Source organism: Calonectris borealis, chromosome Z (assembly GCF_964195595.1).
Source record: "Calonectris borealis chromosome Z, bCalBor7.hap1.2, whole genome shotgun sequence".
Lineage (NCBI taxonomy): Eukaryota > Metazoa > Chordata > Aves > Procellariiformes > Procellariidae > Calonectris > Calonectris borealis.
In genome coordinates this window covers 75,737,060-75,754,734 of record NC_134352.1, presented here as the reverse complement: position 1 = coordinate 75,754,734, position 17,675 = coordinate 75,737,060, and the positions used below count along the sequence as shown (strand labels likewise).

Below are 17,675 nucleotides of genomic sequence, written 5' to 3'. Positions count from 1 at the left end.
AGGGACACGGGGTCACAGCAGTCCTGCTCATGGCCTCCCCTCAACAAGGTGCGGTTAGGTCCCTGCAGGGGGATGTGACCCCACAAGGGCAATGAGGGGACCAGGCAAGAGCTGTAGTGGGGCAGGCAGCCCCCTCCAAACCACGAGCCTTTATTGATTGTCCAGACAGAGCAGGCAGAGTCACGAAGGCAGCCCAGTCAGGCCAAGCTCCAGCAGAGCCGTGGGTTTGGCTGAGTATCAGCAGACAGAGTGGGAAGAGGTGTTGGGAACCCAGGACATGGTAGGAGCATGGACCATCCCTCAGCCTGAGCCCGTGTTGAGTCAGGGACTGGGAAATCTGGCATACAGTTCCTGCTTCCAGGAAAGCAAAAATGAAAGCAAAGCATAAAATAAGGAACTACAGGAAGTTGCATTCAAAGGCCTTAAAAAAGCAGTAAGCGAAAGCTGGGAGGTGGAAGGGGTGAGGAAGGAAAAATCTCACAACCCTCCTTGGCCTCCTGTTTTTCCCTTGCTTCGCTGAATTGGATGGGACCCCCAGTGCTGGTCACAGTCACAGGAGAGCCAGGGGGCCCGGCAGCCATCAGCACTGAGCTGGGGTCATCCTCCCCATCTCCTCCACTCCCTTACTGCTCAGAATGTCTCCTGTGGTCCTGGACAAGAGCTGGAGTGACTGATCTCCAGCCTGGCCACCTTCACCTGTGGAGACCAACAGCAGAGGCTGCTACATGCCCTCGGCTGCATGGGGAGCTCAAGCCACCACAGCTGCCTGCACACACGAGTGTCTGAGACAGGCTGGAGTACAGGGCAGTGCCTGCCACAGCCCGACCCCTTCATCCCAGCTGTGCTCAACCACAGGTCCCTGGAGGTGCCTGCCGGTGCCCAGGCAAGAGTAGCAGTCAGCAGTCCCTCAGCCTGACCCTCCTGAGCCCCCTCCCAGCAGATCTCTCCACTGGGGGGGATGACATGGCTGTGGGTCCCTGAGCCATGAGCCACCTTTTGGGATGCCCATCTTTGCTCCCCCCTGCCCCTGCTCCCGGCTGGGAGCACTGCCTGGAGCCGTGCTCCGCTGCCACGTGGGACTCAGCAGGCAGAGCCATCCTGACTGTCCCTGGCACCACAGGGCTGGGGCAAAGGGGGAGGTATGTCGGTGAAAAGGATGAGCAGATGTTTCTCCTGAGGGTCAGGCTCTCCTGGGAGATCTTTGCTCACCTTCCAGCTGCCACCCAGCCCTACAGCCCTTTTTGTGATGGTGGTCAAGAAAATTGCATTTTCCTACCTTTTTAATTATCCTCCTTAGCTTTGCTGGGCAAAAACTTCCTTTTCCTGGAAAGGCAAAGGGGAGTCCTGAGTAAGAGACTGGCATTGCCTATGGCCCTCCTGAACCAGTCCCATTCCTACGCACCTGGAAAGCACAAACCACAGGATCCCTGCAAACAGGAGGAGGAGCACCAACAGCACAACCACCCCAATCACAGTTCCACGCCACGGGCCCGGAGGCTGCCCTGCAACTAACACGCAGCCAGGAGTGGGTGCCATAGCCTGGGCCACGTGCTCGCAATGGCCCCGACTATGGCAAATGGTGTGTGCAAGTGTGTAGATGTGTGTCTTGGCTTAGGTTTCTTCTGGGATGGAAGATCACCCCATGTATGGGAAACGAAAGGTTTCCTCTGCCCACCATGAGACCCCACAGCTCCTGCGCTCAGCCAGCTCCTCTCCACGGAAAGCGGCCAGGCTGGGAAAAGGGAAGATGCAGGAGAGAGGCTTGGGCACAGGGAGTGAGGAGCCCACTTACCAACAGAGAAGCTGTAGCACGCGCAGGTGAACTTCTCTGCCTGTTGGAGGAGACGGGAGGGAGAGCTCAGGCCTCTCCTGCCCCACTGCCCACCCTGGGGGCAAAGGCCTCCCACCCACAGCCACCGAATGCCCCGGCTGTGGCCGAGGACCCCGGGGACACTGTCCTGCCAAGGCACCCCGGCTCTCAGTGGAGAGGTACCTGCTGCGAGCGGTGGACGAGGCGGAGAAGGGCCGTGTAGTCCGAGCCCGGCTGGAGGGCAGCGTTGTGGTAACCCTGCCCACGGGTCCCCTCACCCAGCACAAAGTCCGTGGGGGTGGTGAGGTTGAGCACGGCGGCCACGTAGGCACGGGGCTGCCGGCTGGTGTTGAAGGGCTGCAGCTCCCCTGAGCAGGCGTCTTCCACCGCCGTGCCGTTGTGCGTCGCAGCCACGATGAGCTGGTGCTCCCTGCAAGGCAGGAGGGTGAGAGGGCCGGGAGAGAGGGGGATGGAGGCAGCTGCAGGCAAGCGCTGCCGGTGGGAAAACCCATCGTGGGGCTGCGGAGAGCAGAGATGCTGGCGGCTGCGCTCACCTGGCTGCCTTGGGGGGGTGGGCGATGGGGCGGAGGGGAAGCACGGCCGTCCCTTGGGATGGGGAGATGTCACGGACACTGCGGCAGCTGAAGTCAAGAGGGTGCGAGGTGTCTGGAGGGGAAGACCCGAGGGATGAGCATCAGCGGGCAGCACGGCAGGGGCTGTGTGGGGAGCAGGGGCAGCCCCGGGCAGTGCAGGCTGCAGAGCACAGCTTCTCTGTGCCCAGGCTCCTCCACGCCGGCCAGGAGGCCACAGGGCTGGGGACAGAGACCTGCCTCAGCCAGGGTGCACGCCGTGGCCACCCCAGAGGGACAGGGACACAGCGAGCCTTACCTGAGCTGTTGGTCTGAAACTCCCACAGCGACGCAGCCCCAGCTCCGGCGGCCGTGAGTCCCTGCACTGACACCACGTAGCTGCTGCCGGGGCTGTGCTCGGGCAGCGGGTGCTCAGTGACGGAGCTGCTCAGCCGCAGCCGCTCCATCTCCAGGAAGCCACCATCCTGCGCACTCCTCGTCATGACGTTCAGCTGGGGAGAGGAGACAGAGCGGGAGGGCAGCAGCTCCGACCTGCCCTCTGGGAGCCTGCCCACAGCACAACGAGACAGAGCAAAGCACCCCTGCAAGCCTCCCTTCCCCGTGAGTGCCCCGGTTGTGAAAGGCTCCCAGAGAGGAACCAGCAGGAGCCTTGGCCCCATGCGTGGTCCTCAAAGCAGACAAGAGGAAGGGAGGAGGAATTTGGAGCTAACACTCAAGACGTCAGAGCGGCTGCCTCTGAGCAAAGGACCAAGCCTCTGTGAAAGAGCTGAAGGCAAGAGGGAGGCTGTTTCTTTGAAGAGGTGTATATACGTGTAGTGAGCCTGAGGCCAGGTCATTGGTATGGTATTGCAACACCGCAGGCACTGTGGTGACATCCCCCACAAGACGAGCCCTGAACTTCTCTTTCCTCCTGTGCAAGGTTGGCCTCTGAAGCCTTTTTCTACACGAAAAGAGTTCCCACAGGGGATACAGATGGAGGCTGCCCATTTGCCAATGCGTCATCTGAATTTCTCCTGAGATGTCTGGTCATTGTCGCTGCTGTCAGGGTCTTTATGGAAATGACATCTTGGGAATATGCAAAAAAGGAGCTAACTGAAACCAGAAAAAAAGAGTTCTTTTCACAAACAGAGGTGTCAGGGGGCAAGGAACCAGATGGAACAGACTCACAAGCAATGCCATCAGGGCCCCTGTTTGCTGGTTTCTCCAGGAAAGAGCTAAGAGGGGCATGAAGACCCAGCATCTCTGGGTCCCAGTCACCCCACGGAGAGGTCTGTCCTCAGAGAGGGCATAAGCCACACTGGTAAGGATCACAACCCCCCTCAGTGCTAGAAAGCAGGGCTGCACTGTGAGAAGAGCTCCAAACCCACAGACAGAGGAGGTGCTTCTATCCATGCACTGAGGAAAACTCAGAGGAATGGTGCAACTCTCCCAGAAGAGGTGTTTTCTGAGGATGACTCAAACCACAGGCTTCCCTGTGGCAGGAACCAGAAACAAGCTTGCAAGAGGCACAGGAAACCCTGGGAGGCCACCCAGCAGACACGTCACGAAGTGCTGCACACAGAGCCGCAAAGTCTGCAAACCCTAGGCTGAGTGGACCCAGGCAGGAAGCCCAGAGGGGAGGGAGCACCCACCACCTCTCCGGGCAACTCCACAGCATGAAGAATGTCGAGGGTCAGACAGAAAATGCTCATGCTCATTACAGCCAGATATTCACCTGGACTGGTTGGGAACTGCAAGTCATCACGGCTTTCCCTTCCCCACTCTCTCCCAGGCTGCCTGCACACAGCTCCAGGCAGGGAGGTGCCTGGCAAAGTGAGAGGGACCACAGGGAGTCGGTGGTCCCCTGGTACCTGGTATCCGATGATCTCCCCTTTGCAGGAGGGCAGCGCCTTCCACCTGAGGGAGCCTGTGCTGGGATCCAGCCACAGCTTCTCTGGTTTGTCTGGCACTGGAAGCACAGGAGACGGCGTCATGCATGGGGCCAGAGAGCAGGGGTGATCCTAGAGCAGGGTGCAGGCAGCTCTGGCCCAGGGGACAGGCTGCAAAGGGACTCCCGAAGCAGGGTTTGTCCCCTAGAAAGGATGCATGTGCCGCACCAGCAGCAGGAGCAACACAGTGTGGTGAGGAGGGGGAGAGTGAGGAGGGGATGTGCTGTGCTCCAGGGCCCTGCACAGCCCCTTTCCGAGAGCCCCACAGGCTCCAAGCAGCCCCAAACCCAGAACCATCACTGCAGGGAGCAGATGATCAGGCTGAGCTGCCAGGTAAAGGGGACATTTATCCACCTCCCCTACCTCTGACACAGCCCAGGACTGTCCCTTCCCTCTATACTTGTGTGCACATACCTGTTTCCTTTGTCCTGACCAACCATGTGAAAAGGATCGTGCTGGGCGGCAGGGAGATGGTGACACTGTAGAGAGTGAAGGGCTGCAGAGGGGGACAGGTAAATGTTCCCTCCTGGCCGTGTAGCCTCTCCTCTCCCTTCACCTCTTCAGCCTCACAGGGAGGAGCGGAAGGCCCTGCCAGCCGGCATGTGGCCTGCATGCTCTGGCAGGCATCAGGGAGCCTGCAGGTCCAGTTCAGTTTGATGCTGGTGCTGGAAATCTCCAAGGTTTCAGGGACAACCTGGAGGACCTCTGTGAAGGAAACATTGCAACACTTCTTTTCCTTCCCCTCCCAGCCTTGCAAGGATGCTGCGGTCAGACAGCCCTGCTCCCCACCCAGCTGAGTGGGAGGGAAAGCGAGAGGCTGAGACTGTTCATTCCAGCCCTCTGGTACGGGAGCACGAGGAGTCTGGACAAGAATGAATGTGGGTGAATATGTGGACTGCTATTGCTCAAGGCCATTTTCCCCACCGAGTCAAAACTGAGGTGTCTTTGGGTCCCAGCACCTCTACAGTCCAACAGACGCAGGTCTTAGAAAGATCTAGCCCTTTCCTGCTCTGCATAGACCCCAGGAGAAAGGTTCGTTTTCCCTGGCAGTAGAGATAGAGCTCTAGGACACCATGCGGAGTACCCCTCCTACACCACATCCCCAGGAAGGGGATGAGGGGAAAAAGGGCCCCGCACTGCTTCCCCCAGGCCTCCCTGGAAATGCCGGGAGGAGCAGGAGCTCAAGGGACTGAGGCACCCACAAGGGGCTCATACTATGCACAAAGCTTTGCACTGTGCACACAGTGACTGATGGACCAGCATTTGACCCTTGTGCCTTATGGCGTTGTCTGAGAAGCCAGGGCTATTTCATGCCTTAGGAATCTGCCACATGAAGTCAGCAAAGCACCCAAAGGGATCAGGTGGGACACCCTGAAAGCTTGGGCCATGTACGGAACTGTCCCCGGTGGGGGGGGGTCACAAGAGAAGGGTCCCCTTCCCCTCCCACAGACCTCCTCACACTACCCATGCTCACAGCTGCCTGCAGGAAACCAGCCCTGAGTCCTCTTACTGTGTGGCCCAGGTCTCAGGGCACACAGTGAGCTGGGGAGCAGCAGAGGACTATTGTTTTCAAAACTGCAGGGACTTCTCACTAGGTTCCCAAATCAGCCCAGTATTGCCCTGTTCTCCCTTGGAGGGGACCTCAGTGCCCCAAGCTGTGAGAAGATGGTGCCAAGCCTGTGCCCACCGTGACACAGAGCCTGGAGGGCACCAGCCTACAGGGAGCATGCTGGGATATAGCTGCATGGTCTGAGAGGACACAGGCAGCAGAGCCCTCTGATCCCCCCACCCCAACCGTGATGCCATACAGACCACAAACTCCACCACATATAGCTCTCCCATGTGCACATGCTGTTGCCAGAAGCCCTCAGGGAGACTGTTGTTGCCCGCACTTTCAGCAAGAACCTCCCACCCACTGGTGAACCTCAGGCTAAACTCAGGGCAGACTTAGGGACTGCCTTGATAATGCCTTCAGCAGCACCTACCATTTCCCCAGGCAGGCAGAGAGCCTGAAACCTCCTGTGCACACACAGCCTGCCCTCCCCTGCTCAGGAAGAGCGGAGCGGGGCAGCCAGGAGAGCTCCTGATGCCTCCCTTACCCATGCACTCCACGTTGGACCGAATGCGGATCCAGCCACCTCTGCTGTCCCTTCCACGCCAAACTTCTCTGTGTACAGGTTTCCCATGGCTGATGGACTGCACTTCCCTCGCACATTTGATATGGGTGAAGGATGGCTGGAAACCCTCGGGGCAGCTCAGCAGCACTTCTTCATTCTTCTTGTAGTTCTCCTGGTCTGGTGTCAGCTGGAGTCTTGAGTCCCACCGGGGCCTTTGGCACGTTTCTTGCAGAGTTGAAAGTGGGTGTTGGTTGGGGTGGGAGGTGATGAGGTGTGGCAGGGGTGGGTGGTGGGAGAGAAATCCCCAGCAATTGCTGGGGGATCTCCAGCCACTGAAGGGAGAGGGAAGATGAGACGTCCATCTGCCAGGATGTGACCCGCAGGCAAAGCTTGTTGGGAGGGGGCTCTCCTTGTGCACCCGAAGCATGAATGATCGTTCATCCGTGAACCTCCCCATCCACTCTCGTGTCCAGGGACACTATATTCCCTCCTCCACCGCCCACAGCAGGGAGTTTTCCAGGACAATCTGCCCTGCACTAGGAGACCCCCTCCAGCCAGTCATTCAAACATGTCACCCACCCCAGCTCAGGCTGCCCTTGATGGGCCACGGTCCACCACCCCTGCATGTCTCTCCAGCCATAGCTTATCCCTCCCACAGGGATCAGAGATGCCCCTGTTACACTCCTGGGGTCCCTGTGCTGGCTCAATCAATCCTTCGGCTACCCTCCTCCTTCCCCACGCCACCGTGCATTGGGACATAGAGATGGGCAATGCCTTCTCCCTTCACATCCTCTGCTTTACCACAGCCCTGACCCTTTTACCTGCCACAAGCCCTGCTCCCTCCTCCACACCCACTCCTCACCACATCCTCTGGGTTGAGTGAGCACAGCCTGTCCCAGCAGTTTGCTGAGTGCTGCGGGGCGGGGGGGGCCTTTGTGGCAACAATTCCTAAAGGCAGGGATGCTGGCACCTGGAAAGGAGCACTTCCCTGTTCCAGCTTCTGCAAGGGTCTCTAGGAGGCTTCAAAGTGCTTAAAATACAAACTTTCTTCTCCCAAAGGGGCAGAGAAGGGATCTCACAAGGTTCAGACCATCTTCTGAACAGCCACAAAGAAGTTCAGACATGCTGGTGAACAAGCCACTTACGGTCAGGCTTTGCTCTCGAACATCCCTGATTACAGAAGGCAAGAGATGCCCAGCTGAGCACCACAACCAGCAGCTGTGTCCCACTGACACACAGCCACGACCGACCCCACTCACAGGCACCCAGCTGCTCCCCACGCCCAGGCCCATCCAGCTGGCAAAGTGGCAGCAAGTTCCCTTTTGCTCTGCTCCCAGCGGGCACAGTGTCCCTCGGGCACACCTGGGGATAGGATGTGTGCAGAAAGTGGTAGCCCTGCTCCCTGAAGACCTTTCCGCTGATTCACAATACACAAATTTATGCCTGATTCATGCCTGCAGCCTCCAGGGAATGATTAGCAAACTGGCTCAGTGCAGGGCATGACCCATCCCGACTGTCCATGCCAATCCCGTCCTTCCCACAGCACCCCCAGTGCACCACACCGTAGCTCCTGCCCCTCGGGGTGTCTCGGAGACAGCAGGCGCCCCAGCCTGCTGACACAGCCCTCAGGGGTCCGCCTGGGCTCCAGCCCAGGGCTGCATGCAGTAAAGTTGCACATCAAACTTGCAGGGGGAGGAGCAGCAAAATGTCTCCAGGGGAGAGGAGGAATCGCTTCTTACCTGTTTCCGAGGGCACTCCTTGGACCTTGGGATCAGGTTCTTCCTGGCCCTGTGCTGCCAGCAGGAGAAAGCTCAGAGCCAGCAACTGCAGGGCCATGCTAGCATGAAGTCCCCAGGCAGGACTGAAATCTCAGCCCCACTCGCTACCTCTGAGCCCACCCATCTGACTGCAAGACTTGCAACCACAGGAAGGGAACAGACACATGGGGAAATCTCACGAGATACAGGAGGCTTCCTCTTTGGGGAGGGAACCTCCCCTCAGTGTCAGTGCTGCTGCCTTTTGCTGCCTTTTTTCCCCAGGGGCATTCTGGGGCTGGTACTCAACAGAAGAATCCCTGCACCAGGATCCCAGAGTTTCCTCTCAAAACCCTCCTAGTTACCCAAATGCGTTCAAGAAGCACTGCTCCTATTTCTGAGGCAATATCCATGTGCTTCCCAACGCCACTGCCTGGGTTTTAGAGTTGTGATGAGTCACTGTATTTCCTCCCCTCAACGATTACAGGAGATGGAGGACCTTTGAGAAAGCACATAAAGAGCTGGCAAGAAGCAGGTATAGGAATGGGGACGTGAACTGCAAGGAGTACCTCAAGGCCTGAAGCAGTCCTTAGCCCTTCTGAAAGATACACTCAACCCACACCCTCTCTCATCCTTCCCTGCTCCTCCACCCAAAGTTGCCTCCTCCTCCTCCCCCTCAGCCTGGCAACACTCTCCTCTGTCCCCAAGTGTGCAGACCACCCTGCCCTCCAGTGCCAGCTGAGTGCCTGAGGAAACCCTCAGAGCTACTAAACCACCCCCCTTGCTCCTCAGCAGCTTCTGCTTTTCTCTTCCTCCAGAACCTCCCGTGGGCCCATCTGGGATGTCTCAGATCCCAGAGGGTTGGGTGATCAGACACAGGGGCTGCGGAGGAGCAAAGACCATGCTTGACCCTCAGCTTTGCCTGCGGCACACGCACAGGAGACACTCCTGCCCAAGGGAGGGAGGAGCACCACTAACTATGCTGGTTCCTAAGACATACCCCATCCAAACGCACACCAGAGCTGCCCAGCACAGCCCTGAAGGCCTGGGGAGGCTGTCAGCCACAGCTCCAGGTCGCAGCAGCCCTGCTCATGGCCTCCCCTCAACAAGGGGCAGTTAGCTCAGCACCCCACAGGGAACATGACCCCGCAAGGGTAATGAGGGGACCCTAGGCAGGAGCTGGGGGCGGGCAGCCCCCTCCAAAATATGGGCCTTTATTGGTTGTCCGGACAGAGCAGGCCGAGTCATGAGGCCAACAGCCCGGGCTTTGACTGGGTATGGGCATAGGGAGTGGGGAGCTGGGCAACTCAGGAGGTGGCAGGAGCACAAACCAACCCTCCGTTTCCCCATATCCCAACCCTGCGCATTCCCCTTTCTCAACCAGCAGCAGCCACACAGGGTTAAGCTCCCTATTCCCCTCTCTGCCCAATACCCACCGAGAGCAGCTCCACTGAGGCATGCAGGTCACACCACTGAGAGCCCATGTGAAGGAGATGCTTTGGTCCCAGGGGCCACTTGCAGGTACCACAATGATGGTCAGACAGCTCATCCAGAGCGCTGGAGGACTGTCAAAACATGTCTTTACTGGCATAAGCAGGTCATCTCAGGCTACATGGTAAATTAGAGACATATGAGTGTGATGGATGGACTGTTAGATGGATAAGGAATTGGCTGGATGGCCGCATCTGAAGAGTTACAGTCAATGGCTCAATGTCCAAGTGGAAACCAGTAATAAGTGATGTCCCTCAAAGGTCTGTACTAGGACCAATGCTATTTAGTATCTTCATCAATGGCACAGAGAGTGGGATTGAATGCACCTTCAGCAAGTTTACAGATGACACCAAGCTGAGTGGTGCAGTTGATTCACTCAAGGGAGGGGATGCCATCCAGAGGGACCTTGACAGGCTCGAGAAGAGCGGCCACATGAACCTCATAAAGTTCAACAAGGCCAAGTGCAAGGTCCCATGCTTGGGTCGGGGCAATCCCTCATATCAATACAGACTGGGGAATGAAGGGATTGAGAGCAGCCCTGCCAAGAAGGATTTAGGAGTACCAGTGGATGAAAAATTGGATATGAGCCGACAACATGCACTCACAGCCCAGAAAGCCAGTCGTATCCTTGGCTGCATCAAAAGAAGCGTGGCCAGCAGGTTGAAGGGGGTGATTCTGCCCCTCTACTCCACTCTCATGAGACCCCACCTGGAGTACTGCGTCCAGCTCTGGGGTCCCCAGAGGACATGGACCTATTAGAGCAAGTCCAGAGGAGGGCCATGAAAATTTTCTGAGGGGTGGAACACCCCTCCTATAAGGAAAGGCTGACAGAGTTGGGGTTGTTCAGCCTGGAGAAGAGAAGCCTCCGGGGAGACCTTATTGCGGTCTTTCAATACTTAAAGGGCACTTAAAAGATAGCTGGAAAGAGACTTTTTACAAAGGCCTGTAGTGACAGGACAAAGGGCAATGGTTTTAAACAGAGGGAGGGTAAATTTAGATTTGACATAAGGAAGAAATTTTTTACAATGAAGGTGGTGAGACACTGGAACAAGTTGCCGAGAGAGGTTGTGGATGCCCCATCACTGTGTTCAAATGCAGGTTGGATGGGATTTTGAGCACTGATGTAGTGAAAGGGGCCCCTGCCCATAACAGGGGGGTTGGACTAGATGATCTGGAAAGATCTCTTCCAACCCAAACCATTCTGTGATTCTGTGATTCTAACCACAGAGCTGGAGAGAGAGCACAGGGCAGTCCATTGTTCCATCTTCCAGCAGTGGGCTCCTCGCCAAGGAGAGCCTTTGGGCTGCCCCGCAACCTCTGGGCTGCACCGGGCACCGGCATCCCATGGCGCGCGAGAGGCACCTGGGGGCTCTGGAGGCTGCACCGGGGCAGCAGCAGCAGCCGAGATCGAGCAGATCCCAAAGGCTGCAGCATGGGGATTTCCCAGGAAGGCCAGGGCCAACTGCACCTCACAAAGCGGGAGACGAACACCAACACCCACAGAGCGGGTCACAGACCAACACAGAGGTCAAGCCAGGCCTCGTTGAGGCTGTGCTACGTGTAGGATGGAAGGAGGGAAAGTAGGAACCCGAAGCGTTGCACTGGGAGCATGCAGCTTCTCAGGTGTGCTTCCTCAGGGCTGCCGGGGGCTGGAGAAGCCTAGTCCAAGCTCCTCCATGAAGATTCATAGGGACAGGGCTTTCACACACAAAACAGGGAGGAACCACAACAAGGTGGGAGCTGTCGCGGGGCAGGCAGCCCCTGCAAACCAGAACAATTTATTGGTTGTTTGGAAAGAGCAGCACAGCTGCGAGGGCAGCGCGGTTGGGCCAAACTCAAGCAGAGGCCGGGATCTAGATGGATATGGGGATACGGAGCAGGGAACGAGGAGTTGGGAACCAGCGAGCTGCTTCGGTCTCAGAGGACAGTTGCAGGCATCAGGATGCGGGTGAGACGGATTTGCCATAGCACTGGAGGACTACCAGAACACGTCCTTGCTGGCACAAGAAGGTCATCCCAGGCCTTGGGCTGCCCCTGCTCTGCGACAGAGGATGCTGGAGCTTGCTGAGGGAGAAATTTGAGGGCAACAATAACCCAGCACAAGCTCTATGAGGTCCTGCTTGCACGGGTGGAGGACCAAGCCTCGAGAAGGGGCTATGGGAAGTGCCATCAGCACTGAGCCTCGGACGTCCACCCAATCTTCTCCTCTCACTCACTGCTGTGACTGTCTCCTGAGGACTCCGGGACAGGCAGGGGCTGGGGCAAGGGCTCCCTAGCCTGGCCACCTTTACCTGTGGAGATCAAGGACCCCCAGGGCAGAGGCTGCTGTGTGCCCTTGGCAGCGAGCGGAGCTCACGCCTCCACAGCTGCCACTCTCCATCCTCTCCCTGCCGTGTGTGGGAGCAGGCAGGGCAATCCAACTCCTACCTGCATCTGCTTCTGCCAGAAGAGTCTTCTTGATCACGCAGTACTCATCCAAGTTCTCATAGGGCTGGAGCTCTGGGGGCATGACAGAAACAGCCTGAGGGACCCAAGGGCCACAGGAGAAGGAGCAGGGCAGACCCAGGAGGCAGCAGCACTGGGGGCTGCAGGGCACCCTGGGCACACACCGGGCAGGGCGGCAGGGCAGGGCAGAGACGCTGCCTCCCCTGGGCACGGCGAGCACGAGGGGCAGCTCCCAACCCTCACTGGCACCACAGCAGGACCCCAGCCAGGAGCTGCTGGAAGAGGCAGACCGAGGAGGGGATAGCAGGTGTCGACACCCTGCTCTGGCAAGTCAGCCAGAGCCAGATGGGCTGCCAGCAGCCACCCCAGGATGGCAAGAGGCTCTCCTGCAATAGACCTGCTCCCCTCCCAGCTCCCACCGCAGCTCTAAAGCCATTTGTATGAGGGGGACCCTACCTGTGTAATGGTCAACCTCGGCTTTGCTGGGCAAGGCCCTCCTTTTCCTGGGAAGGCAAAGGGCAGCTCTGAGTCCGGGAAGAGGCTGACGTGGCCAAGGGCCCTGCTGAACCCAGTGGCAGAGGCATGGAGGGTTCTGCACATAAGCTCCCAAGAGGGACAGCAGCAGCAACAAGGGAAGGAATCTTTTAGCATACATGGTCCCTGCCCCAGACCCGAGGAAAATGTTCATTAGCCCCAGCCGGGAGACCTACAGCTAAGCTACAGTGGGACCAGCCAACTGCATCCTCGGCATCTTGAGAAGGGTGGTCCTCTCCATCTCCAGCCACCCCACAGCACAGCACGGCCTGAGGCAGAGCAGCAACTCCAAGTCTCCTGCCTACTCACCTGGACAGCACAAACCACAGGATCCCTGCAGACAGGGGGACCAGCAGTGACAGCACAACCACCAGCGTGACCGCCGACCAAGGCCACGGGCCCAGAGGCTGCCCTGCAACTAACAGCCAGGAGTGGGTGCCACAGCCTGGACCATGCGCCAGCGATGGCCCCGACCCTGGCATTGCGTGTGTGCACGTGTGTAGACATGTGTGTCCAGGCTCTGCTGCCCCGGCTGCTGCAGGGACAGGCAGCGAGGCACAGCCTTCCCTTGCCCTCACGGCTGCTGGGCAGGGCAGAGGGAGGGAGGCTCTGGAGCACAGGGGCTTGTCCCGTCTCCCGTACACAACCGGAGGGTCGGGAAGCCCGCTCAACCAGGAAGCACGCTCAACCGTGCACAGCAAGAGGACACACAGATCCCGGCTCAGCAGCCCTCGCGATGTCTGACCTTGAGCCCCCGTGCACCCGAATGCAGGATGGGTGTCATCGTCTTTAGTGGAAGAGGAGAGGGGCCAGCTCTGCTCTCGCATGCGCAAACAGGGGCTGAAGCGATGCAGCTGCTCTGGGGACCAGGCCATGCACCCCCTCGAAGCAGGACCCACCCAGCCCCACGGCCCACTGCTGAGTTGGGCTCTCAGGGTGCCCACCTCCCTGCCTCTGTCTTGGTGGGGAAGGGCTGGGTGCACACACAGCTCTGGAAGCTGCTGCAGGCTCAGCGCTCGCTCCCAGGGAGGCCACCTCAGCCAGACCCAGGGCACAACAACCATTACCCGAGACGTAGCTTTGAAATTCCAGCAGTGACGCAGCCCCAGCACCAGCCGCCGTGACACCCTGCACTGTCACCGTGTATTGGCTTCCAGGTGTCTGATGAGGTGGCGTGTACTGAGTGACAGACTGGTTCACCACCACTTGCTTGAATTCAAGGAAGCTGCCATCGTGCGCTCTCCTGGCCGTGATGTTCAGCTAGGGGAAGGACAGGGAGCTGGTGGGGAGCAGCACCGACCTCCCGCTCCTGCTCAGGGCACCCCTGCACAGAGGGGCTGCTGCTGCTGGCTGGGGACAGGAGGGGAGCTGACCCCACCAGAAACACCAGCAATGCAGAGCTGCTGGGCCCTGGCCCAGGAGGGCTCACACCTCTGCCCAGGCTGCCTGCACACAGCTCCAGGCGGGGAGGTGCCTGGCAAGGTGAGAGGGACCACAGGGAGTCCGTGGTCCCCTGGTACCTGGTATCCGATGATCTCCCCTTTGCAGGAGGGCAGCGCCTTCCACCTGAGGGAGCCCGTGCTGGCATCCAGCCACAGCTTCTCCAGTTTGTCCGGCACTGGAAGCGCACGAGAACAACAGGGTCATGCATAAGGCCAGCAAGGATTTTTCCCCGCAGAGGTTGCATGTGCTGCACCAGCAGCAAGGGTGTGGTGAGGAAGGGGAGAGTGAGGAGGAGACGTGCTGTGCTCCAGGGCCCTGCACAGCCCCTTCCCCAGAGCCCTACAGGCTCTGAGCAGTCCAGATCCCAGGACCATCACTGCAGGGAGTGGGTGATCAGGCTGAGCTGCTGGGTAAAGTGGATATTTATCCACCTCCCCTACCTCTGACACAGCCCAGAATTGTTCTTTTTCTCCTCTACCCCACCATGCACATATACCTGTATCCTTTGTCCTAAGTAGCCATGTGAACACAACCGTGCTGGGTGGCAGGGAGATGGTGACACTGTAGACAGTGAAGGGCTGCAGAGGGGGACAGGCAAATGTTCCCTCCTGGCCATGTAGCATCTCCGCTCCCTTCACCTCTTCAGCCTCACAGGGAGGGGAGGAAGGCACCGACAGACGGCACGTGGCCCACAGGCGCTGGCAGACTTCAGGGAGCCTGCAGGTCCAGTTCAGTTTGATGCTGGTGCTGGAAATCTCCAAAGTCCCGGGGACAACCTGGAGGACCTCTGTGAAGGAAATATTGCAAGAGGGTCACTTCCTTCCCTTCCCCTCCCAGCCTTGCAGCCAACCTCCGCCATCCCCACCATTCCCTCACCAGCCTGTCCCCAGCACAGTGTTGATGAAGCCATCCCGCCTTCTCCCAGACTACATTCAGGCACCGCCTGCACCTTCCTCTGGCCCTGGACCGTTCCCAGGGGTGCTCTGGGTGCTGCAGTGACTGTGGGAGGGTAACAGCAAGCACTTGTGGCCTCTCTGCAGCTGCTAACCCTGGGGCTAGCAACTGTTCTGGTGACTGGTCCCTTTCATCCACCAGCAATGACTTAGGCAACAAACCCAGCAGCCAGCGCAGGGCTCTGCCCTCCTGCTCCTGGGCTACCGTGCTCTTCTCCAGGCAGACCCATCAGTCTGGCCTGGGCGTGCTGCCCGGGGCCCCATGGACAGTGGTGAGGACGTGTCCCCCGCGGCGCTGTGCAGGGTGCCCCGGCTGCCAACAGCCTGGGCAGAAACCTGGGATGCGTCAGCAGCAGTTTCCTCTGGAGTGAATGCCCACGCCATGCCCTGACCACCCCGAGCACAGGGCACTAACGCTGTGGGACACACGCAGCGTCACTCTCCCTGCTGGGGAGAACAGACTGAGAGCACTGGGAGAGTGGCTGGTTCGCTCACTCACCCACACAAGTCATGTTCCCCTCCATAGGGTGCCAGCGGCCTGTGCCGTTCCTCACAATCCAGCTGCTGCGAGGAACCGTGGAGCCTTCCCTTGGCGTCAGCTTCACACATTTGATCTCCGTAGCAGAAGACCAGTACCCTTCAGGGCATTTCATCATCACCTCTTCACTGAATTCATAGAAGACCCGGTCTGGGGCAAGGATAAACCTGGGGTCCCACTGGGGCTTCTGGCATTTCTCTGCACCAACAAGACGGGAAAGTGTTAGCAGGGCAGAGGGTGGCCCTGCAGGGCATGCCAGGGGATGGAGAGGGGGATCCCCTTCCTTGGCACTGCAGGGCAAGGGATGGAGCTGCGGGACACCACACGGAGCAAGGGGCTGAGGGCAAGAAGAGCCCCGCGCTGCTTCCCCCAGGCCTTCCATGAAAGGCCAGCAGGAGCTGGAGCTCCAGGATTCGGAGGCACCACGCAATGCTCAAAGCTCCATAGGGATGGAAAGCTCAGCATTTGGCTCTGGAGCCTCAGAGCCCCCTCAGTTCAACCTGGAGACGTGCGACATTGAGGGCTGGCAAGGGGCTAGAAGGGGACTGGACAGGACACTGTGAAAAATTGAGCCATGCATGGATCTGGCCCCATGGGCCCTGCTCAGAGATCCACAGGATTATCATCCCTTTCCCTACCACCCATGTCCCCACACTCCCCGTGCTCACAGCTGCCTGTGGCCCAGCCTGAGGGGACATGGGGCACACGGTGAGTTGGGCAGCACCTGAGGATAGCTCATTCCTGACTTTCAGCATCTTGTACGGGCTTCCCACACCACCACAAGCTGGTTCTGGGCTCCCTCACAGAGGACCATGACACCCTGAGGATTCCTGAGAAGACAATAAACGCTGAGACCTCAAGCTGACTCCTCCAGTGATGGCATACAGCAGAGACCAGGAGGGGAGACCAGCAGATGGGGAGGAGGCCAGGCACTTGCCCTGTGCTTGGCCTTGAAGTCAGAGCCCTGCAATCCTCCTGCCAAAATCATGATGCCATACAGACCACATGCTCCACTACACGTACTGTGCCATGCCCAGCGCTTGAGCTTCTCTCCCTCGTGCACATGTTGTCAGAAGCCCTCAGGGAGATCCATGGCACTCACACACCTCCACCAGGAACCTCCCACCCACCCGTGAATCGCAGGCTGGAGCCCTGCACACCCAGCGCTCTGCCCTGGCCTGGCATGGGCAGCTCTGGCCACTGCCCCCCGCCATCATCCCACAGCCCCTTCCTGCTGGGACCCTCAGGGACTGAGGCTGCCACCAGACCCCTCCCCGCAGAGGCTCCCCTGGAGCCCCAGGCCAAGCACAGGGCAGGCTCAGGGGCTGCCTCAACACGGCCTTCAGCAGCACCTACCATTTCCCCAGGCAGGCAGAGAGCCCAAAATCTCCTGTGCACTGAAACCTCCTCTGCACGCAAAGCCTGCCCTCCCCTGCTCAGGAAGGGCAGAGCAGGGCAGCCAGGAGAGCTCCTGATGCCTCCCTTACCCATGCACTCCACGTCAGACTGAATGTGGATCCAGTCACCTCTGCTGTCCCTTCCCAACCATGGGTCTGTGTATAGACGATTCCAGTTACTGATGGGTTGGTCTTCTCCCAAACATTTGACATGGGTGAAGGATGGCTGGAAACTCTCAGGGCAGCTCAGCAACACTTCATCGTTCTTCTTGTAGTTCTCCTGGTCTGGTGCCAGCCGGAGTCTTGTGTCCCACTGGGGCCTTTGGCACGTTTCTGGCAGAGTTGAAAGTGGGTGTTAGTTGGGGTGGGAGGTGATGAGGTTGGGCAGGGGTATGCGGTGGGGTATCAGCAATCCCTCCAGCCACTGAAGGGAGAGGGAAGGTGACACATGCATCTGCCAGGACATGACACCTCAACAAGGCTTGTTGGGAGGGGACTCTCCTTGTGCACTCTAAGCAAAAATGATCACTCGTCCATGAACCTCCCCATCCACCCTTGTGTCCAGGGACATCCTTAGCCATCCACCACAGCCCGAAGCAGGGAGTTTCCCAGGACAATCGCCTCTGCACCAGGAGACCCCCTCCAGCCACTCATTAAGACCTGCCACCCTCCCTG

At 58.7% G+C, this 17,675-nt stretch overlaps 2 protein-coding genes across 3 annotated transcripts; both read right to left on the bottom strand.

The window, feature by feature from the left end:
- Positions 1–112: 112 nt before the first annotated feature.
- Positions 113–8,369, bottom strand: LOC142076090 (uncharacterized). 2 transcript variants are annotated; one of them, XM_075138478.1, is made up of 11 exons: positions 8,185–8,369; positions 6,428–6,670; positions 4,743–5,033; positions 4,251–4,348; positions 2,699–2,891; positions 2,365–2,476; positions 1,994–2,240; positions 1,793–1,832; positions 1,403–1,508; positions 1,277–1,323; positions 113–696 (listed from the first exon to the last, which is right to left on the bottom strand). In XM_075138478.1, exons 1-10 carry the CDS (start codon positions 8,279–8,281, stop codon positions 1,281–1,283), a joined length of 1,470 nt encoding a protein of 489 aa, XP_074994579.1. In that variant the 5' UTR covers positions 8,282–8,369; the 3' UTR covers positions 113–696; positions 1,277–1,280. The 2 variants fall into 2 exon arrangements, with proteins under 2 accessions (XP_074994579.1, XP_074994580.1); XM_075138479.1 differs by having other exon boundaries at positions 113–351.
- Positions 8,370–11,898: 3,529 nt separating this feature from the next.
- Positions 11,899–17,098, bottom strand: LOC142075836 (uncharacterized). Its single transcript, XM_075137819.1, has 8 exons — positions 17,091–17,098; positions 14,609–14,899; positions 14,190–14,287; positions 13,737–13,929; positions 12,979–13,003; positions 12,592–12,638; positions 12,118–12,189; positions 11,899–11,981 (listed from the first exon to the last, which is right to left on the bottom strand). Exons 1-8 carry the CDS (start codon positions 17,092–17,094, stop codon positions 11,899–11,901), a joined length of 813 nt encoding a protein of 270 aa, XP_074993920.1. The 5' UTR covers positions 17,095–17,098.
- Between the last annotated feature and the right edge of the window lie 577 nt (positions 17,099–17,675).